This window comes from Hetaerina americana, unplaced genomic scaffold (assembly GCF_022747635.1).
Source record: "Hetaerina americana unplaced genomic scaffold, ioHetAmer1.1.p SCAF_106, whole genome shotgun sequence".
NCBI lineage: Eukaryota > Metazoa > Arthropoda > Insecta > Odonata > Calopterygidae > Hetaerina > Hetaerina americana.
The window spans coordinates 837240-861500 of NW_027286137.1; the positions used below are offsets into that span (position 1 = coordinate 837240).

Genomic DNA, 24261 nt, shown 5'->3' on the forward strand with positions numbered 1-24261 from the left:
TTAACTTCTATTGCATTGGCATTATTCTGTGCTGCTCTACGAAAGGAATCAACCAAAGAGCAAGAGCAGAATTTCTAAAAAAAACTATAGAATATTATCCCCCTTTTCCAGGCAGTTAAATGATTTTTTTCTAATTTTCAAGTTGCATAGCCTCTAATTAAGCAGTATGACAACTCTTTCTGCCTCTCAGTTCAAGAATGTCTCTTGAGAACATTATCTCATGCTAAAACAAATGAATCCAGATAAAAATTTGAATATCAACACGAAATTTCCATTGATACATTTGTACTAGCGATTGTCATTGGAAGAAGTGATAGATGAATAAAATCTACCAGAGGCTAAAAAATACATTATATATTAGAGAAAATTGGAAATTAATCCCATCCAGTCATACACCAAGTTCACAAAGTAGTAATATACTTTAAATCATTATTACCATCATTTATGAATTAAAGAACCAAAGAAATAATCCATACATGACAATTCACAGATTATACTTATTGTTTAACAATTATAGCTTATTAATTGTGGATAAAAATGAGGGAAATTTAAATTCATACCTTGAGTTTATTCAAGTTTTTTGGTTGAGCTTCAAAACTGGTTCATCCATGGCAGTATGCATGTTGGAAGGATTATTTTTCACATTCTGCTGTTGCTAATTAATTACAAAGTATAGAAATTTTTGCTCACTCTAAATATTTTTAAAATGCTTTAAGGTGACATTTTTCTAACAAATATACAAGAAATTTCAGCAAAATATACATTATTTCACTATTTTTAATTAATAAAATTTGATAAAAACCAACCACCAATTCAAACTATGGTTTGTATCAAGGTGATGTTGCACTGAAAAACCTTCTAGAGTACACATATTATAAACAGCCATGGGTTCATCACATCAACATCATGTGTGATTCTAGTTCTAGATAATGGCTGAACTCTATGACTAAATTTAAAAAGATGCCCACAAAGGCAATGAAACTTGAACTCTTGTTTTTGGACAGTAGAAACCATTTCCTAAGAAGATGATATTTAATTCACTACGAAGACAATGATTCACTCAATACAGATGAAATATTTTACTGAAACACATGAGCAATAGTAAATAATAGCAAAAAAACAGATGGCTGACAAGGTTTTGCTATTACAAATAAAAAATAAACATTCTTTGACATTACAAAGCAATTCTTCAATAGAAAGCTAAACAAAAAAGTTAAATGAAAATAATGTATAAAAAATTATTTTACAGATTTACAATCCTCCTAGAGTTTAAACTGAAACTTCAACTACTTAAAGTGTAGAATTCTAACTAGAGATGGGACCTTGATACCTTTGACACCTAAAAAACCTCAATACTTACATGGTATCACAATTGAGCCCATAAATAATATTTCTCTTATTGGCCTGATTCACAGAAATAATTCATGCTGTTGAACATTGACTGGTTTTCTCTCAGTTTCAATGTTTGACAAATGCAGTTCATTTAATTATTTAAATAACATATCACTACTTTCTTCACATAACTATTTGTTATGATAGTACAAAATAATTTGCAAAACTTTTATGAGTAGGCCAAGCCATGCAGGTCTGTGGTCAAAATCAAATGCACAGGGTATAATTCCACTTAATTGTTGATCCAAACTGAATTTAACCATGGCTCAACAAGTTTCAACAGAAATTTTCTTCAATAAAGCTATAATTTACTAGTAAATAAATTAAATTGACTCCTTATAAAGTTTTTCTGCCCCATATCATGAAAATGAAGTATCATATCATCATTGTAAACATATAAAATTAAAAAATGAACAAGGTATTTGGTTAATGATTTGTACATGATAAACCAAGCAAAAAAAATTATGACAAGGGGACCATGAGTGAAGTAAGGGTCATGAAGAGTGCAGCATTCCATCAAACACAAATGCTTCAGGAGATTTAAAATATTATGATACATATGAATCCCTAAAAGTGTAACGCCAGCCCTAACTTCACCAACTATGCCATATTGATTACAAATTAACATTTCAGCATGAGACTGGATATCAAAGGTTGATAGCTGATATTATCAAATCTTAGGAGAAATGCTATCAAGTTATTGACAGTTGCAAGACTTTCTCTAGCCAATAGGCCCTTTTACTTACCAAACACAGGTAATTCAATCCAAATAACTATGAGAAAACACTGTGATTGGTCAGAGTCTAACATATAAAATAAAAAAATACAAATATGAATCCAAATATTTCACATGACATTTCTTTCCCTGTGTCTTATAATTTTTTTTCTTTATGAGTTAAATGTATTTATACTAAAATTACCAAGTAAGAACCACCACAGCAATTCAAAATTTTGTGTTAGAAAACTGGAATACAAAAGATTATTTTTATTTGTACATATTTTATATCTTGGGGGTAAATACTGTATAGGCATACGAGATCAAATGTCTGATTCATTAAATGCACTGTTGCATGTGGGCCATCATTAAAAAAAATAAAACTCTGTTAAAAGAAAACTATTCCATAAACTCAACTTCATCGCTTAAATTGGCAGTTGAATGGTAAATACTTGATGGGGGACTGTTATCCTGTTTTGATTCCACTGACTCAAAGATGAGACGGAGATCCCCGATGGTTACTTCAGGAGCGGTGGAGGAGTCATCATTAACCAGTCTATGATGCCCTCCATGGAATACACTGTGCATACGCTCTTCAATGGTATCCCGGACTAAGAAGCGATGAACTACAGTAGACCTGGAATAGGAATTAATTGAAATTAATCAAATAAAAAGAGACAAGAATGGCATATACTTGTGACTTGTAATTGACTATTATCATCAAAGACTATTGTTTATATGTATACACTGCATGAATCTTACAGAGGCTAAGAAGTACAAATGAACGGAACAGCATGGAAAAATAGGTAACTATGATGTAACAATTTGCTAACTAAATTTAATATTTTTTATTATTCTCACCCTGAAGAGAAACAGCATGAATGATACATATGACCATACAAATTGGGAAGCAGGTGTCATTGAACCACATTATGGTAGTGGAATTTCGCCTTCTTACTTTTCATATTCTGGATTGCATGTTGTAGGATAGATTTCATGCTGCATCCTCGGGTGCAATTGTTTGTTGGTTTATGGTATATGTGTTTGCATGAGTGCTGGATGAAGGGATTTTTGTATGAATGTGTATGACACTCTAGGTGTAGTTGAGCATGTACGAGGGTCATCCGGAAAGTAGTACCCGTTCGTGAAATAAAGACACAAAAGTAAATATTAACAAACATAAAAAATTTTATTTGAAAGAGGATACTTTAAACTACTTCTCAACATAATCTCCAAGCAAATTAAGGCATTTGTCATAACGTGTGACAAGTTTCTGTATTCCTGCTGCATAGTCCTTCGCCGCCAGCTCATTGAGATACGCGAGGGACCCATCTTGCACAAATTTTTGCATAATGCAGATGGTGTTTAACAATTTCATGAACAATTGTTCGAGAAACATTGGGAAAATGCTCACAGATGTCATCAATTGTGACGCGCCAATCGTTCCTCACGAATTCGTCAACTGAGCTCACCAGTTGGTCTGTAATGACAGACGGTCTCTCCGAACGCTCATCGTCGTGTGTGTTCCCCCTCCCCATGTTGAAGTTGCGACACCACCGCCGAACAGACGACTCGTCCATTACATTGTCTCCATACACCTCCTTTAATTGGCGATGAATATCACATGGGCGAACATTTCTTGCATTGAGGAATTTAATCACTGCCCTCACTTCACAACTGGCGGCGTTCTCAATTTTTTTAAACATTGTAAACAATCACAGAAACAACACAGGCAATACTAGCGTCACGCAACTTGGATCAGAGAAGGCAGACAAGCCACTGAAGCTATCTGACCTCGTCCAGCGGCTACTCGCGTCGTCAGCACTTCATGCGGCACGAACGGGTACTACTTTCCGGATGACCCTCGTATGTGTTGCTTTTGCACGTGGTATTGTTCCTTGTTTCGGGTGGTGACCTAACACCCCCACCACACGCCATTGCGGTGGCTTGCGGGGTATCATGTAGATGTAGATATAGAACCTCAAAAAACCTTGCTAGCAAAAAATATGGTCAAAGTTGGGTCATCCATTCAATCATTGAAAATGAGGTATTTTCATAAATACCTAATCAGGGTTTACCATTCTTGAAGGGCCAATAGAGGATCCAGAAAGGAAGCTTTATTATTTTACCTCAGAAACAGATGGATTTGAAGTTACATTAATCCATGAGATGTCCATAAAAATATCATTTTCCTTTGTATCCATAAAAAAGCTCTTTTTTCATAGATTACCTTAGTTTGTAGATAGACAACCAATCAGAAGAGCTAACTATAACAAATTGCTTTCCAGTATTGGAAATTAAAATACAGCTATTGAATATATTTTCAATGCTTTCCCAATAATATATCATTTCCCAAAAATGAAGTATGTGCTATAATGTAATTCAATGTAATCATTCACCATCTTTATGTGACTTTTTTCATGAATCCAACCCATGCTAAATGATAAATATACAGAGTCAAGTTCTTCTTTGCATTGCTTTTATATGATTTATGCATTAATAAAGTTAAAGAGAATATAAAAAAAACAAAAATTCAAAACTCTATTATATACCTTACAGATAAAAAATAATTACCTTACTTTAATGATATTAAAACTAAGTTTGCATGCATTACAGGATGTTTCCTAACATTTAAAGTCTTCAAAAATCTTAATCTGAAATATTACAGTTTATGAGGCATGTCTTCAAAAATTTCAATAATTTTTTCCATTTGAAATCTCTGATTGCAACTAATTGAGCTTTCAATCTTAAAAAGTCATGCATATTCCATAGTTTTTTTTACTACAATTTGATGCAAGCCTAATAAATAAAATTCTATAAATAAATATATAGACAATAATGTCAACTAAATAGTTTTTACATTTTGCTAGAATTTAAAGCAAGGAAAGCTTAACATTTAAAAAGGATAATCTCCAAAGATTACCTTGTCTGTCCAATACGATGAATTCTACCGATGGCTTGAAGTTCATTGGCGGCATTCAGAATTGGTTCCACCAAAAGCACATGTGTAGCCTCAATTAAATTGAGACCTTTAGATCCAGAATTAACAGGAAGGAGTAGAACAGTAACATCGCGATCCTGGTCCTTTTTTGTAAATATGGAAAAAATTAATTATTTATGAAAATGACTTGAATATGGAGAATGATTTTTTGGAAGTAGGGTGACATTGGACAGAGACATGACGAAGGCAGGGATTCACAAAGGTTAATTCAGTGAGGAGGCAGCTGAATTGATGAACTCTCAAGTAGCAACAATAATATAGGTACTACAAAAAATTAGAACCATCTTGGAAATATATCATTTAGAGCACTTAGAATAATGAGGAAACTAATGCCTCAAATTTTATTAATAACCAGAAATAAACAATCAGGTAATGCTTACAAGTTTTGAAATGTCTATTTTGGAATTTATGATATTTAGACTGATAGATCTTCATCAGCGGAGAAGCTTTAAATAGAGGAATTGAATAAACCTCAAAAAGATGTACTAGAGTTGCACAAAATTTTCCTCTGTAATTGAGTATTTATCAAATGCTCATCAGAAACAACATGAAATTGAAGGGCAGAGAGATATTAAATACATTAAGAGAAAAGTTTGTAAAATAATAAATTATAAAACAACCTTATAAATTTAGGAATCAGGCCCATGATATTAAATATTTATTTCAGCAAATTATACAACAGATTAAATCAGGAAAAGAATGCTTTAATGATCGATTCAAATATGTACCTGCGCTCTATTTTCATAAGTAATGCAAATAAGAAGATTAATATTAATAAGGCTATCATAGACATTCAGGACATAGATATTTGTGAATGATGTACAAGGTTGGCATAAAAAGTATTGGAAACAATTTTTTCCTGACATGACTTTACGTCGCAGCATGCTCGCACCTCACAGGTCCGGTGGTGGGAGGTCTGACCTTCAACATGCACCAAGTACCAATCAGCTGCCAGAGTTTGTTCAGGCTAGATCTGGTGGACCAGTGAACCCTGTCAAATGACTCCGTGCAAGAGCAAAATGTAGCAAACAATTGAAGAGTGGTACAACATCAAATTTTGTGTACGATTGGGGAAATTGGGTACAAAGATGTTGGGCATGATCTGCCAAGTTTTTAAGGATGAAACCATGTCACCAAATGCAGCTTCTAAGTGGCACAAGCTCTTCAAAGATGGCTGAGAGTGTGGAGGATGAGGTGAACAGCTGTAGATGTCAAGAACAGATGACAACATGCAAAATGTACGGGAAGTGCTAAATTCAGACCATTGGTTAAGTGTCTGCATGATCGCAGATCGTATTTGAATTGATAAGATGACAGTGCACACCATTATCACTGAAAATTTGGCGATGTGAAAGATCTGCACTAAACTCCTCCCAAATGTCTTGACAGACAACCAAAAGCAAAGTTGAGTGTCTGCTTGCGAAGACCTTCTGCAACACGACACAAAGATTCCCTAACCCCATTGCAGTCCTGACTTGGTACCAGCAGACTATTTCCTATTCCCAAAAGTAAAATTCTACCTCAAATGACAACACCATGGGACCCCAAGTGCCATTAAAGAAGGTTGTATGCGCATCCTTTAGGAACTTTTGGAATCCACCTAAAAGTGAGTCTTCAAGTCATAGAAAAGATATTGGCAAAAGTGTGTCGATGCTTAAGGGACGTACTTAGAAGAATTTTTCCATATCTGAAATAAATCTATTTTTCCCAAAACGTTTACCCATACTTTTTAAACAAACCTTGTAAACATTAGCTAATATAATTGTACCTTGATCAAACATGTACTCACCTTGAATAGATCAATACTTTTTTGGAATTGTGAAGAAGTCTTAATATGTGAAAATTTAATATCATTTTGAAATAATGCCTTTCCAATTATTTCCAGGATGTTGGTGAACTGAAAAATACAATGTATTATACAACAGCAATCACAATGAAATTTCATTAAGTTGAGTAACAAAATTGTAAAACCAAACCAAATGATTAAACTTGACTCCAAATAATTTTGGAGTTGGCTTCCCAATTACATTTTTGTGTTTATTAAGAAGACAACCACTTTAATAATCCATCCCATCATACACCCCCCAAAGTTTCTCTTATAAAACTTACAACTTTTAAAAATTTTATTTGAATATTATGTACTGACATGCATCACCATAACATTCTTCAACGTCATTGATTTTTACTTACTGAAGAGAATACCAGAGCTTTTACTTCAGGGTCTTGGTCGACTAAAGAAAGCAAAGTTCTTACAACAGCTTCCACTTTTGTTGAATGGCTTCCCTTCACTTCATACAATTTCCTAACAGTTTTCTTAGAATCTTCTTCCTCATCGTTATCACATTTGTCACCTGTAAATCCAACTTGATTAATTATACATATTTTGGAATTGATATAGTTTATAAACTAATAATATATAGATAGATAACTTAAGCTGAAGAGATTAAATAGCTTTCAGTTATTATATCTAAAGAAAATTAGAGTCACCCATATTTCAAGTCAGCAATTTTAACGAACTATTTGAAAAATACAACTGTATAGAGAAATAGAGCATAAATAGAGAGCAGAAGGTTTCTTTTTCTGCTTTAAGGAAGTTTCAAATATATATTTGGTGAATGCTTTGTAAATTTGAGTTAACTTATCCTAAATTCCTAAAAAATGATCCATTTTTTTTATTTTACAATACCATTTCAGTGTGTTGCTAACACTTAAAAGTGAGGAGACATTTTTTCCACTGCAATCGCTTTTACACTACTTCCACATTTTATTTTTTCATTATGACTCATTGTGTACATACTCAACACTTTATTTTACTCTCCTCACCAACTGAAAACTGGCAAACCACATTTTATCACACCAGTACTAACAATAAAGTGAAACAATTAGCAGAACTACATCAACCAGGATGGCAAAAATTTTTCCTTTTGCCTTCCTTAACCCTTTGCACTCGGGTGCTTTTTTCTCGATTGCCTTAGTCTACTCGGGATCCAATTTTTTAAATACCCCAAATTAGCTAAGCATGGCACTAGAATGAAAAACTGGAGTTTCTTTTCATACAAACTTTTTTATTTGGATTTTTTGACATAATTATTGATAACTTTATTGATAAACCATAATTTAAACTATAATTTTTCATGGTATGATACTTTTGGAAGCATTCACCAACATGAAGACCTGGTTTACATTCACACGTCTCACAGATATATATCGTCTCTCTTCTTCCTCCTTTGATTTTTCAGTCAGAGCAAACCGCACAATCTTCATGTTTTTTGTTAGGGTGAGGTGTGATTATATGGAGTTTTCCATCTAAACGTTGCTCTATGTTTGTGGATGGTAATCTAACCCTGGACGTTTGTGCACCATCTCGGAATTCTCCAAAGAGATTGTGTACTAGTTTCCTAACAAATTTCACATGCGAGATCAGTTTTTCATTTTTTCTTTGCTGGCATTCTTCATACAATATAAATTAATTTACAACACTGACCTGAAGCCCCCAGAAAAACAATTTACGCCACCATTTTAGTTTTCCTCATGAAACAGCTGCTTTCTAATTCTTTGGAATACTTATCCATCGTGAGGAGGGGAAAATAGTTCAGAATGAGCAACTACTAGCTGGTAAAGCATTCGTCCAAAGGGAAGGCATCTGTTGTAAGAGAACCCTCTGTCATTAGGGAAAACACCTGCGTTATGCTTCTAGAAACGTAAGTAAACCTCAGAGACTAAGATAAGGAAGGTTTTTTTACCACAGGAGGATGATGCAACCTCAATAAAGCACGACTCCAGGAAAAGGCCTAAGGTTGGTGTTTTACTACGAATATAATAGATCATATCTTGGACCCTCCTACTCAAGATTCCTGACTATGCAATAGATAGGAAAAGAACAGGCAGAATGTTTGATGAGACAGCGGACAATAGGAAGAAAATCAAATGAAAGAGTCAAAACTAGAAAGCAATGAACTAAGGATCAGCTGACTGAGGTAACTTTACATTCTGGCGATCTTTTTTCAGGCATCGATAATCTCTAAAGACATTGCTTTACATTTAGCTGACTTCCAAGTAATGAAAAGCAAACAATACAAATGAAAAAGAACTTACAACGCAGTAAATAGATAACAAAAAACATCTGCGTAGGTGGTGGCATCCTTTGGAAGACGGCTTTTATGTCGACGACAACATAATGGGTCGATACTATTCATTAATAAAACAAGCCATGCTATTAATTAAGCTTTAACTTTCCTTTTCCTTTCATGCAGATGATTACAAGAAAAGTTATTGGAAAAATAGACAAAAATCCCAATTCCCCTCGTGGTGAAACTCCGTGTCGAGTGTGGCTCGACATACGAGCTGCTGCCGTTGCTAACCGTGTCGAGTCACACTCGACATCCGAGTGCAAAAGGTTAAGAGGTGACATGGTAGCCTAGTGGGAGGAGAGCTCAGCTATTGAACAAGAGGTCCCTATGAGGGTAACAAGGAACTTAACATTTCCAGCAAAAGATTTAATATTTCATGACCATGGTTTCGATGATGTGTAGCATCGAGACCATGGCCATGAAATATTAAATCTTTTGGTGGAAATGTTAAGTTTCTTTTTACCCTCATAATGAAGGAATTTCACAAAGTTAAACCTGAAACTGCTATGTTTATCAAGAAGTCCCTAGTTACACACCTGAGTGATCCTTTCATGCAAACACATCTGAAATTCATTACAATGAGATTTTCTGGTTACCTGAACTTTTGTGGGACACAAGCTACAAGTTTTTCACAATTGAACCCCTAACCCTGAATGGTTAGGTTGGGTTGATTACTGTGGTTATGGTTTGTAACCATATGTCATATACTGATACAGTGTATCCACAAAAACACAAATATAAAACTATTACATGTACATGGTTAAGGATATAAATGAAAGTAAAGGAAGGTGCATTTAAATCAATTTTCTAATGTTGAACAGAGAACTGAGTTGCCAGCATGTATAGCTGAATTTCATGAAATGTTTGTCCAATGGGAGTGTCATTTCTTAGTAACAGTTGACATAGCAAGACAGATGCAGAATAAGACTATATTAGCACATTATTTCACTTTATCGTTGTTTTATGTGGTTTAAAAAGTTGAAAGAAAGACTATTGAAAAAGAATTTGCTGGAAGTTCTGCGACAAGTGGACATGCATAGAAGGAACTTGCAACGAAAATTAAAATTAACTCTCTGACTTATTGTATAACACGTAAGGACAAGCTCAAAACAAAAATTACAAATACATCTTCTCATATTATATTACTATTTCCTCAGATTTACAGCCTATTCAGTCAACAAAATATAACAATACCATGACAGGGTGTCCATCTAATTCCTCATTAGGTCTCACACTGAGATATTCAATGGACTTGAAGTTAATTCATTAGTTAAGGTAATTGATATTAATGTTAAAATTATTATAGCAAGCATTCGAGCTCTGCTTGAAAAGTTTTTATATTAATAAAATAAAAGATTAGTATTTATAAAGTGTCATTGCCAAAATTATGAATTTTGGCAATAAGTCACTCACATTCCCACCAGAATTTTTTTCTCCACTGTTCTGGATTATATTCACCATAACTTGAGGAAAATGCTGCCTTAACAGGCAAAATGATTAATGGTTTCTGGCGTAACTTTATGTTAAGTCCCAATCCTCACGATGGCCGATGACACCGCCCCATCCCCTTCATCCAACCCTCTCTAATCCCCTGACTCACGAGAGCTCTACAATGTAGACTTCTCCCTCCCGCTCCACATTCCATCAATATCGCGGAGGGGACGCCAAACTGCCCTCCCCTCCAGCACGCAAACCAATCCTGACTTTACCCCTCCCAAACCTTCCTGATTATCTCCACCCCACCCCCGCCCTGGCTGTATATATAAGAAGGGCTGCAAATGTAGAGAGCTCACCTGATGATGAAGTTTTACTTCGAAACCCGGGTCGTGTGAATAAATCGTTTTCGTGTGGAACTACAAAGTTAGTCCTTTCATTTATTTATAGGCAAAATGATTTTAAAGTAGATGGTTCAAACTTAGCTTAAACTGCTTCAGGTAATAACTGAAAATTCTTAAAATCTACCCTATCTATTTACATTATTAAATTTCTTTGTATAAAACACTAAATTTTTGTCAAGCTGTTTTGTGATGATAAATGACACAGTTTCAGGCATAACTTGGTGGAAATCTTTCATGATGAAAGAAGACACTTTGCTCTTCCACAGAGAATTTCTTTTTAATTACGACCTAGAATTCATTACAGCATATAACATCTTCAGGACCTGAAGATGTTACCCTGTAACAAAACCTAGGTCATAATAAAAAAATTCTATGAGGAAAAGCAAAGTGTCTTCTTTCATCGGGTTTGATAATACCTGAAAAGGGTACTATCACTAGTGCAGCTGCTCACAACAGAAACCAGGTGGGAAAGTATCATTAGATTACATCACTGAAAATCAAAGTCATCAACTCACCTTTATCTTCTTCACACATTTCACCAGGAGGTCCACCACTTGTATCAACATACGAGACTTCAGACTGATGAGTAGCTTCTCGACAAACAGCACATTTTATTGTTCCACCACGAGAACAATATTGTGTAATTACAACCTTAATACACTCAGTACAGTAGCAATGCCCACAATGAAGAACACTCCACTAAAATAAAGGAATGTTCAACCAATATTATTGAGAAACAAAATTAACCAAGTAATTACTGTATCATTCCAAATATGTAAAAATGAATACGTACACCCTTTGAAAGACAAAATTTTAAATATAATAAAGCTTCAAATAAGGTCCCTTTTGCTATGACAACATATTTACTATTTAATTTAATTGAGAGAGAAAAGGCCATATGGTCAATGAACAAGTGCCTAATATTTTGGCCACTAACAATAAGTATGATTACCATTCAGATAGTTCATCACTAATAACCATTTTGCTAGCCAAGCATCAATATCCAAACTTCCTTGGGTACCATTAGACCATAACGAGAGGATAACTGAATGAAGAGCTGTACTATCCTAAAGTTCTTTATTTTATCATATAAATTAACCGGCCGATATATTGTGTAATTTGATTTTTTGGATCCTGAAAAGGCTCAAATTTCTTTGTCTTAAAATGCTACGAAAAGATTGTCCATGAAAATAATTTTCCCCTTCAGGTGCACTTATTACTTTGTCCCAATGGAATCTGTTAAGGCTTCAGGGATAGACTAATTGGACTTCACCTGTTATACTAAGGCCTTTGATATTTAAGGATAATTAACCACTAGCCTTTCATATACTGAAAATGCACATACATATTGGGTGAAAACTAACCTTTTCTCCAAGTACTTTATGACAAATTGGACATGGGTCTGGATTGACACCACCGTGCCTACCACTGTTTGCTTTCTCAAGATTCTGCAGGTAGAAAAGTTGACCCATCCGCTTTCTCAGATCACAGCTTCCTCCAGCAAGTTCCACAGATAAGCGAGCTGCATATGGTTCCAGCTGAAAAAATTGCAATATCATAAATTAAGCACATGGTTGACCTCAATTAGAACAAATATCATCATCAAGAAACAAAAAGTGAGAGTTCATTTTTTACATGTAAGATAATAGTTTATTCAAAACTGACATATGTAGCTGGGATATAGATGGATAGATTTATTCAACATAGAACAATACATAATTGTATGGGTTTTGTTAAATATTAATTCAAATTTTCAGGTACATTAATTAACCCAGTCAACGCTCTTCAACTCCCATTTAAATAAATTCATATTTTCCTGTGAGTATATAGGTGTGTACACTGTATCTGTGTTTACCTCACTTCTATCTGTTAAAGTGTGTGGGCTAAATTCAATAATTTGTGCATGATAGCCTGAGATAGCAGTTTCTAAAACGAGAGATTTGAAGTTATGCTTGGCTAGATTGGTAGCTATGTTGTCAATAACAGTTGTTTAGTGAGATGACTCCCTGGTTAGGGTATAAATAGTTAGCAGAACACTATAGCAGAGAAGTATTTCTTTTAGCTTCTGACTATAGCTGTTATCTTTTGACACATCTATATTCAGCTCCCCAGGAATGATAATTTTATTATTTTTCTCGATGACTTTCTCAAGTATTTTATCCATTTTTTTGGGAAAGAAATCGACTGGTGCACTTGGAATGATTCCATATACTTTTTAGTATTGATGCATTAAAAAAATAGAGTTAGAAGGAAATTCCATACTTGATAAGATGGCAACATATGCCATGTCCTATGACACTATAAAATGTATAATTTTAAAAATTAAGTTCAAAATTTGACAAATAATTGTCTCAACCTGTTTCCAGGCATGATACACAATCTCTAGCTATCCACATTCCTGGTATTTAACTAGTGCATTCACCAAAATCAACCAATAAAATAATATTCATATTATTATAAATAATGAGTTTGCTAAAATTATGCTTATAACAAAATAAACAGGAAATAATTATTTTTAGTTTTGCAGCGATTTCATTGTATCTAATACATAAAATATCAACAGTCATGGCTGAGCTTACTCTGCTAAGCCAGCTGGTGTTCAAACAATATACTATTGTTTATCTTTGCACACAAAACCAAAAAGAGGGTTGAGACGACTTTGGTTGTTGCAGGTTTGGTTTTGTTTTGTTTATTGGTGGTGTCTCTGTTTGTCCAGATTTTTTTCTGAGTCCATTTATGAGCAATTCAATGATGAAATGACTGCAGCAAAGTCCCATGGCAAAAATTTAAGACACAAAAAGCATGTATGCTCAGGAATTATAACCAAGCAGGTAGAAACAATGCAAAATAAGTGCCATAAAATGAGCATGAACTTTTTAAAATATTAATGCTTACACAATCCGGAACCACTCATAATATTGAATTACCATTGTCAGTGGAATATCTATTGCCTTGCTATCTTCAATTATTATTCTAGGGTTCTTGTTACATGCTATACTCACTATATCAAGATACCATGGCAACTGCACAACATAGTTGTTCTATTTATGTAGCATTTTTTTATATAGCAGATTTTAATACTCTAATCAAAACTTTAATTTTTTCCTGTTTCCCTAATTCTTTCATATAAGAGAGAGAAATAACATTCAAAATGTCATAGTTCCAAGGAGACTGACCTCATGCTGCCCAAGAAGGTGAATGGATTCCACCTTAGCCTCAGGTTTGTTGCTCAGGCCTTTCATTGTGTTCTTTTTCTTTTTAACTTCACAGATTTCTTTACTCTCCTTTAATCCTAATCGTAGTTTAGCCATATCCAGTTCATCAATGGCAGAAACCTGGTCATTTAGCTGACGCCACAATATTCTCAAATACTGTCAAAATAAAAGTTTCACATGATTACAATATGATTCTGAATTTAAAATGTAAACATTGCTTAAAAGGTCAATAAATTATGTATTAAATGAACATTATTAAATTCTATGATATTTACTTATATAAATTAAATAAAAGCCTTCAGGGTGACAGTTTTTGAAATGTCTAACTTTTTGGCACTACAATGAAACCAAATCGTCATCATTTCATGAATACATATCACTTTCTTTGCAAGAGTGTTCAATACAAAACATCTTCATTTGGTAAAGAAAAGCATCTTTTTGTTTTACCTTGTATTCCTTTTTCAGAGCTTCCATTAGTTTGATTTGATTGTTACCATGCTCTATCAGTTCTCGATCAAGTTTCCTTGATTTAGCAAACCCAAGAATTACTGTAATAAAAGATATCAATATTAATGTTGGAAATAAAGAAAACAAAATAGATCAATAATTTCAGAAATGGGAATACTTGAGAAAACTTTAGCTCATTTATTATGAAAGTTTTTAAATGTAAGTGCACTCCTATTAAGGTTTTTTGTGCATTTTGTGGAGAACATAAACACAAAAAATGACCCGGCATTAATACATATTCCTTGATGCTCTTCATCTATCAGCATATCTCTCTTTATATACTTCCACGGTAGGAATAGGTTACATTAAATTCAAAAAACTATGGCACATTATTTGGGTTCTGGGGTTAAAATCTCAATCATTCACATGTTTTGCTAGGTAAAGTGTAATAGGTCCTAAAAAATTAATTTTAAAAGCAATATAAAATACTTATTTTTGGAAGTTGTAAGAAGTATAGTTAAACTTATTGTGATCAGCAGACATTATGGGTATCTTGTTAGGCAAGCTAAGATATGTAGAGGCAATTAACCCATGGGTCCCCCCAAATTCTACCTTAACCTTTTTAGTGTCAGTGGGCTGATCTATTGGCTCATGGGGTATGTACGAAGAATGTCACAGGTCGATCTATCAGCTGGGTGTTTCTATGCAAGCACCGTTACTTTTCTGTGAATCGCATTGCTTTTGTAGACAATATTTAAGATCTTCATGCTTCCTTATCATTGCTGATGAATGTTCATGATGAAAATGAGTTAAATTTTCATTTTTTGGTTAAAATAACATAAGATATTTCCTGCACTGTGGCTTATCTGATTTACCTGCGTAGCAGAGGCCATATCTACCTAAGCTGATATGTAAGATTACATTTTATCATGGGTCTCTGTATTACTTACAAGTTTGTCTTTATACTACTACTAGCTGAATGCCCGGCTTTGCACGGGTTAGGGAGAAACAATAATATAAATATACTACATAAATGAAAACAACAAATTATAAAGTACAATAACACACTACTCCATACAAATTTAAGAATCTTTTTTATTTAACACCTGTTTATAAACTACATTTTTTGTTTCATATCCAGGAGAAAGAATATATAAATTTTTAGGCGAACCTACTCTGGAGCAAGCAACATAAAGTTGCCCATGGCTAAAACATGGCAATCTTAGATCAAAACCACAAAACTTTAAAGACTGTCCCTGTGATTTATCAATGGTAATTGAAAAAGCTAGCCGGACTGGAAACTGTAATCTTTTAAAGTTGAAGGGAAGATCAGTTGGGATTAGAGGTATCCGTGGAATAAAAATTATTTCACCTTTTCCTTTTCCAGTTAAAATGACTGCCTGGATTATATTTTTCATTAATTTTGTCACACACAATCGTGTCCCATTGCAGAGTTTTGGTGGATCTAAATTTCGCAATAAAATGATTGGAGATCCTACTTTAAGTATAAGGCGATGTTGTGGCAATCCAGCTGGATCAAGTGAATTTAGGAATTCCATTGGATAATTGACGGCTTCGTCAGCATCCACTACGGTATCAACCGATTTATATTCAATCACGTCTCCTGGCAGCATGGCTAGTATCTCCTTGTTAATTTCATTAACATCATCGTTCTTAGGAGCAAGAATGGCTCTTTCTCGCAACCATTCTAAATTTTTATAATTTTGATTAACGTTAGGATAGACTGCTTGTATCATATCGCGGACAGTTTTCACCGATACACATAAATCTGATGACAATTTTATCATACCAGATGCTTCAATAACTAATTTATCTTCTCCAATCTCCTAAAGTTTATTTGCAAAATTTTGAGCATTCCCATCTCTTAAGAGGATTCGCATGTTTTGTTTAAGGCTAATTTCTTGGACATGATTCCATAGAACAGAATGTTTTAAACAGGTATAAATTTCATCGGCTGGAGTCGATTTTGGAATGACAGGCAGAGTTTGACAGAAGTCTCCACACAGGAGTACCAGAGCTCCTCCCATTAAACTGCAGTTTCCTCTAAGATCTTGAAGTGTTGCGTTGAGGGCCTCAAGAGATTTTTTATGAGCCATCGTACACTCATCCCATACTATCAATTTACATTCTATAAGAACTTGTGCCTGGCCGCTTGTTTTATTTATATGACATGTGGGATTTTCTTGTCGGGAAATATTAAGTGGCAACTTAAGGGCAGAGTGGGCTGTTCTTCCTCCTTCCATTAATGTCGCTGCAATACCTGAAGATGCAACGGCTAGAGCAATTTCTCCATGAACCCTGATTTCAGCGAGAACTAAATTAATTAAAAATGTTTTTCCCGTGCCACCAGCAGCATCAAGAAAAATGATACCTCCTTCTTGTTTATCTACTTGATCCATTATTGTTTCGTACGCGAATTTCTGATCTTCATTAAGAAGTGTCTTTTTATCCGCGATGTATGCTTCTAAGTCTAAGACATTGTAGCTAGTTTCACGTATATAATCTGGATAAAATACACCCTGTTGATCTTGTACAGGTGCAAAAAGACCGAGTTCCACTAAAGCCTTGTTAACCATGGTGATACACTTTCCCTCCAAAATAATCAAAGTTTTATTAAAAATGTCGGAGTTAAACGTAATATCCAATGTAGGATTTTCACTTCGAACTTTAGCCAGTATATCCTCACTCATTGATTCTTTATATTTTTCCCAGATTGTTTTTGGGTTAGATGGATTACAGGAGGTTATTATGATGGCAAACAAAATTCGGATTTGTCCTGGAAGAGAAATCAAACTGGCCTCTCGCAATGAGTCATCCCAGTGTTGATCTCCTTCTAGCAACCCTAAATTCTGGCAAGCTTCTCTGAATGTCTCACATATTTCTCCGTTTACCGTTCTTATTTCTGCAAATGAGCGAGGTCCTCTAATGGTATGTAGAAGCATTCTTAAAAAATAACATTCGGCGTTGTTAGGATGGACTGTGTAGACTCGGCCCAATGCGTCACATGAATAAATATTATTCTCAGGATCAAAGTTGCCCATTTTTCTTCTACAAAAGACTTTCCTTGATGTATTCCACGTATAATATCTTGGCAATTCTGAATACAATAGTGTTCTTGCAAAAGTATCCTGCTGGCATAGTTGGAAAAATGCTGTATCTATGACAGCAAAAAGTAAACAAATTACATACATACAAACAAACACTCTCCTTTATATATATAGATAAGGCCATCTATATAATACTATTTACCTCATCCCTCCTGTCCTAAACACTTTTCCGATGACTCAAACGGGTTATTCATCTCAACAGAAATGAAACATTTTATCTTCGCTCTGACATGGCATTCTCCATAATAGCCCTTTAGGTGTTGCTTAGGAAAGACTGTAGCAGTGAGTTCTCTCCTCTGACAAGTTCTTTTAAACTTTCATAAATCTGTTAAGAATTGCCAGTAATAAAAGGTAAGATATTTTCTTTGGAAAATATAGTTTTCCTAAAGTTCTACCAATTTTTTATGCTTTTCACCTAATCAGTAAGCACATTAGTATACATCAAATTATACAATATATAACTTTTATTTCTGGGATATCTTAATCCTGCAATCTATAAGTATTGAAGGTGAAGCATTTAAAAAACAAGAATATCAAAATTGTGCTATTTGAATCATCTACAATGACAGTGAGTTTTCATTGGACACCAATGATGAAGATATTAGTTCATCGGGTAGTGATGACTCAATCATTCATCTGAACTTACTTTGGTAAAAATACCAAAAATAACTTCCTCCCAGAGTACCCTGTTTGACGATTTGGATACAGTAGAAGTTGGAGCTGATTTTGGGGAAGATGTTTGGGAGGAAGTACTTGAGAACAAAGATAAACCTCCCAAATCCTACTGTGTGTATCAAGAGCTACTAGGAACAAAGCATGAACTCCCTTCTACTGCAGTTCCAATCAGTTAATTTTATTAATTTTTTACTAAATCTCTTTTGAAAGTAGTGGTGAAAGAAATAAATGCTAAAATAATATTCTTACGTCATGAGTGAATCCATCTCCAGCAACTCGTTCACGTAAATGGACAAATATAACTTTGTCTGAACTGAAAGACTTTACCGCCTGCATTATTAATATGGGTGTAAATAGGCTACCGACATTGGTTCATACTGATTTTCTCCCAATATCTCCCATGGTTCTATGAAATGTATCCAAGAATCCGTTTCCAAATTATCTTAAAATTTTTTCACCTAGCTGATACAAAAAAATCTTGCTCGACCTGGTTAACCTCGACCCATATGCCAAAATTCAATGATCATGCCAATATTTTTTTCAGATGAATAATGTCAAAATAAAACTTTTTGAATCTATATAAAAAATAAACTTTAATGTAACCCAGGTTTCACTGTGGTGCAGTATCATCAGGCAAAGAAAGCCTGATGCTTCTCTGCCTGGAGAAAAATAATATTTGTGGGAAATCGGATGAGTATGTCAAACAAGACAAGAAGCCATTAAAAACATTACCTGGAAAAAAGGACTGTCATGTGTACAGCAAAAGGAGTGTAACAGGGAAAGGCAAGCAAAGAAGCTGTCTTCACGGTGCATGTTATCCTGAACATAAGTGCACTAGCTAAATTGTAGGTGGCACTTGATTATACATTTAGATAAATTCAATGTAACTATTTAAAAAGAATGTGAAAAGCATTAGACTTTTTTGTGAGCTAATAAATAAATAACAGCAGAAAATTATCCCTACAAAATTACTGAAGTCAAAAACATTTTAAGACAAATTTTAATCTGAATGTAAAAGTTTGACTTTTTTCAATTTTATTCTTAAATTATCTTTTTTTACAATTGTATAGAAGAGATAAAAACAAATGAATTGTTATATCATGCCTTTAAGTAATAAGAGTATATTAAAATGCTTAAACACTTTTACATTAAGCTTTATATAAATTTCTCAGATCAAACAAAAATTTATCAATGAAGTCCTGGCATTTTTCATGTATAACAGACAAAGGAAGTTACTGTATGCTTGAACTAAAAAGACTGGCATATGGATTAATTGTTGTCAGAAATTGACTCTTGGTTGCATTAATTTTCAGAGTAGCATGCTTACCTTCTCAAGAAACAAGGTGGCCACCCTCTCTAACAAATAAGAGCTGAAACGGCCAAATTAATGCCTGCATTTTTTCCTTATGAGGTGAGAAAACATTGTAAACATTAATATTATTAATTACCTTTGAGCATACGTTCTATTTCTCCATCTGCCCAGTTTCCACGAGATAGCTGACCAAAGACTTTCACAGCTTGCGCATCATCCTCTTCAATATTATTCTTCATATGATTACTTTCACCAAGAAGTACTGCCTCACCCTCAACCCTCTGCTTAAGTACTTTGAACAAGTATGCCTCATACTGTTCCAAGTTAGCATTTGCATCACAGAGATCACATTTGGTGGAGTTCTTCTTCTTGGTTAAACTCTTCCTTTTATTACCTGTAGGGTTGAAGGTAAATGGCTATGAAATTGATGGGATAATACTTGGTGGTTTTCAGCTGCCAGTAAATAAAAAGTTTTGTTTTCTTACTTTAACTGAAGTATTCAAAGTGGGCAATGAAAAACTTGAAACATTCCTCATAATTATCACACAAACAATTGCTTTCAATGACTTTACTCTTGTTACCCATTATGAATAACACTATGGTATACAAAAAATAGATTCCTAAGTAAATCAAAGAACACCACTTTGCCTCGAACCAAACATAAGGGATAGATTACATTAATGATATCTTTTAAAATACATAAAGCAATGAACTTTATAAATTTGGGGAAGGTAAAAAGAAAGGAAAATAAGGAAGAAATTATTAAAAAAGAGTGGTCACCTATCATAAGCTAAACTAAGGCTTTTTTTTAGACTTTGCCTAACACAAAATAAATAGACTGAAGGGTGTAACCAACAAGCTGTAGAAATAAACTATGGAAAACTCATCACCTATTTTAATTTTATTGAGTAGCACACATTGGATAACAAGAAGTGATACACCCACTTATCTTTAGGAGTGAGATATTATTTACATACATTACTACCATCACAGTTATCAACCCAAAGGTTGGTTTGATAGGTGAAGGTAGGGGTCAACTAGTACCAAACTCAATAGCATCTAAAATTCACACATCAGGGTAGCCGAGACTAGTTCCTTTCCCTGTGCTGCTTATCGTTTCTCAGGAAGATCTGATGCCTGAAAAAACTTCGCACACAGCCTGGGTGAAGCTAAGGATGCCCAGAGGAATCACCAAGAATTGAACCTAGGCCCTCTGGTCAGTGGCTCAGCACTGTACCCACTGAACTATCACGTTCACATAGTCCACAAATCCAGTCTGTGCTAAACCAATAACATTTGACTGTCTGAAAGCTACCATACAAAAATATAGATTTTGTCCTTTTCATCAGAGGAATATTAACAGAAATATTTATACTTTAAATTCCTTAAAAACCTTAACAACTGACCATGTTTTTATAAATGTATTTACACATACATCCATCAGTTCCGATGTAATTTCATGTTAAGATTTCCAATGATTGACCTAAGCATCTATGATTTTTAAGAGTTACAACAGCAAAGAAAATTCAGTAGGTATTATAATTTATTGCTTACCTTCTTTGTTTACACTGGAGCTCGGATCTGATTGAGATTTTCTCTTGGCACCCACACTCACAATAGCAGCAGAGCAGGAAGACTGACGTAAGTGACAGTCGACTGCTATCATTACTAAACGACTTGCATCTGCTGGATCATGTTCTATCCTCATGAGCTCCTCCATTTCTGATAGTATTGAATCTCGCTTCTCAAAAAGTTCCTCAATTCTTACAGACAATACATACCGAAGTCCACGCTCATCTGAAATACTAACCACAAGAACTTTAAATATAATTTCTTTTGTCTTGTTTATACATCACATGCATCAGAAACTAATTTCTCACAAAAAAGGTTTTTCAAGCAATTTTGAAAAAATTATTTTCAATGTGTTCTCTTACATTCATTTTAAGAACTAGAACATGCTATATGGCCAATAGGAGGAGAATATTTTGCATGATTAAACAAAATACATGAGTGCGGATTTACAGGAAAAGAGAAGTTTAAGTTTTGTCATCTCTTTCAATGAGCAACATTTTAAAAAACATTTATTCTCCTTACTTCCCGGCTTCCCTCCTTGATTTAAGAATTATTTCAAAGATTTACCATTTTTTGGTACTTAAGAATACAAGAATCCCTGGCAGTTTACTTTATTAGAACAGAGCAACTTACTGATTGAATTTGGAGAAAACTTTTCCTTTTCCAGCAGTGGACATGTAATCAGTTATGTCATTTTTCACCTTTCGTACCAATTCAGATCCTAGATTGGCATTTGTACAACATTCTAACACTTGGACCCACCATGGTTTTTTGGTTTGAAAGGTGGGGCCATTGAGAATAGTTTCAACTGCTTTGGTAAAAGGTGCCACTTCATTATTGGCATAAGCCACCTATTTCAATAAAATCAATCGTCTGTATCAATAGAAAACCTGAGACATTGTGACAATAGGACAAGTACAAAATCAATATACTACCAAGCTAATAAAGTTTACACACCTATATTACAGATATTATACACACTTAAGTTTGGCCTGTAATCTGAAAGAGTAACTGTTTAATTCAAAATGAGGCACATAACCTTTATCATACTCCATTTTGCCTGTTTATTTACTGTAATATACAATCATCAAAATAGAGAGCAATCAACTGCCAAGAGCAATCACCATCAAAATGAGAAATAAAAACATTCAGAAATTTAAATGCAGCTTGTAAAAATAGAATGAATAAAAATTTGCAAAACTTTACAGCTAAGGCAATACGTAAAGCAAATTTCACAGCGACCAAGGATGTACAAGGATTGTTCAATTAAAAGTGATCATTAGTTTTAATCACATTATTTAGAGCGAAAAAGGTTAATTTTATGTAATATGGCTAGCTTAAGCTACAATTTACATTTGGTACAAGTTTCATTGATAATGACCCATAAACAGTGCAATTAATCAGTAAGTCAGGACCATCAAAACAGCAAGCTAGCTCAAGGAGTCAGTAGCTCATGGGGTTAGTAATATCCTTGACCAATTGCGAGCAAAGGAGGTGTGATTTTTGGCAGAGGAGAAGGATGGTAGAGGGCAGCTTGAACCAAAGGAGGGGATTGAAGGGTTTTAAACAGACCAACATTGCAAATTGATGGTTGCATTGGAAGGAAGAGAGGATAACAGCAGTCATGGCAACAAGATGATGGATAGCTCATTAGAAAAGGACTTCATCACTCATGGGGATCAGTCATTCATAAGAACCTATTGCAGCATATAATAAAATTGAGAATAAGCACTTAGCATTTTATAAATGCTTAGATAGATAAACTGGCACTGAGCCAAAAATCAAGGCATCTGGGTCTGAATCCAGATCAAGGCAAAGATACTTATAATGTAAAATTTTTACACGAATATCCAAGGCATAACTCAGGGATCATACATGTATAATATGTTTGTGCATTCATACATATATATACATTTATGCATCTCCTTCATATATTCAAAAAACACTCCTAAGAACAAATTGTTAAATCACCAACAGGGGGCCACAGCATACTTGATATCTTTGAGACTTCTATGCCCGAAATCATAATAAACAAACGTTGAAATTATGAACGGAATCAGTGACAATAAGGCTATTTTTGTAGAGTTAAAAACTAAGTTTGTGAAAATAAAAAAATAAAATCATGAAATATACATATTCAACAAGGCAAATTTTAATAGACTAACTACAAGAATATTTAAAAAAAGAATTGCCAAAATACAAGACAAAAACACTCACAACCGATACAGAGAACAAGTGGAAATATTTTACACAAAGGAATGAAGACGTACATGCCACTGAAACTTAAATGCGACAGTAAGGAACCTGGATGGTATAACAGAGAAGTCAGATAGGCATTAAGAAGGCAAAGAAGGCTACAGTCAAATTTTAAAAAGAGTTTAAAAAGTAATGATATAATTTATGTGAATACATCCAAACAGAAACTAAAAGATGGTTATAGTAAAACAAAAGGTATCATAAACACAGCTCTACACTCTTTTAAATCTAAAATACTTAGCGAATATCTTGAGGAAAATCCAAAGTCATTCTGGTCCTATGTTTGGGAAATACAGGGTAAACGTCCAACTGTACATTCTTTGAAGACAGAACACGGAGAAATTATAACAGACAGCTTGAAAATGGCAAATATTTTAAACAAGTTTTTCCAGAGTGTCTACAATAAAAAAAAACACACCAAACGATCCTCCACACCCACCCGGGGAACACATGAGCGATATAACACTGACCAGGAAGGGAATAGAACATCTGCTCCATAGTATTAAAGCAAACAAAGCACCTGGTCCAGAAGAAATACCTGCTAGAATATTAAAGGAATCAGCTGAAGACATTGCCCTGT

General features: G+C 34.2%; 1 protein-coding gene across 2 annotated transcripts in view; it reads right to left on the minus strand.

The window, feature by feature from the left end:
• Window positions 1-400: 400 nt before the first annotated feature.
• Window positions 401-24261, minus strand: part of LOC139700671 (E3 ubiquitin-protein ligase SHPRH) — a 59827-nt gene continuing 35966 nt past the window's right edge. For both annotated transcript variants that reach the window (XM_071599133.1, XM_071599132.1), the window contains 11 exons: window positions 22059-22276; window positions 21408-21658; window positions 19990-20247; window positions 14739-14839; window positions 14253-14447; window positions 12441-12614; window positions 11592-11775; window positions 7299-7459; window positions 6898-7005; window positions 5031-5191; window positions 401-2744 (listed from right to left, as the gene is read on the minus strand). In XM_071599133.1, coding sequence (XP_071455234.1) covers window positions 2507-2744; window positions 5031-5191; window positions 6898-7005; window positions 7299-7459; window positions 11592-11775; window positions 12441-12614; window positions 14253-14447; window positions 14739-14839; window positions 19990-20247; window positions 21408-21658; window positions 22059-22276 — 2049 coding nt within the window. In that variant the 3' untranslated portion in view covers window positions 401-2506. The remainder of the gene's footprint in view (window positions 2745-5030; window positions 5192-6897; window positions 7006-7298; window positions 7460-11591; window positions 11776-12440; window positions 12615-14252; window positions 14448-14738; window positions 14840-19989; window positions 20248-21407; window positions 21659-22058; window positions 22277-24261) is intronic.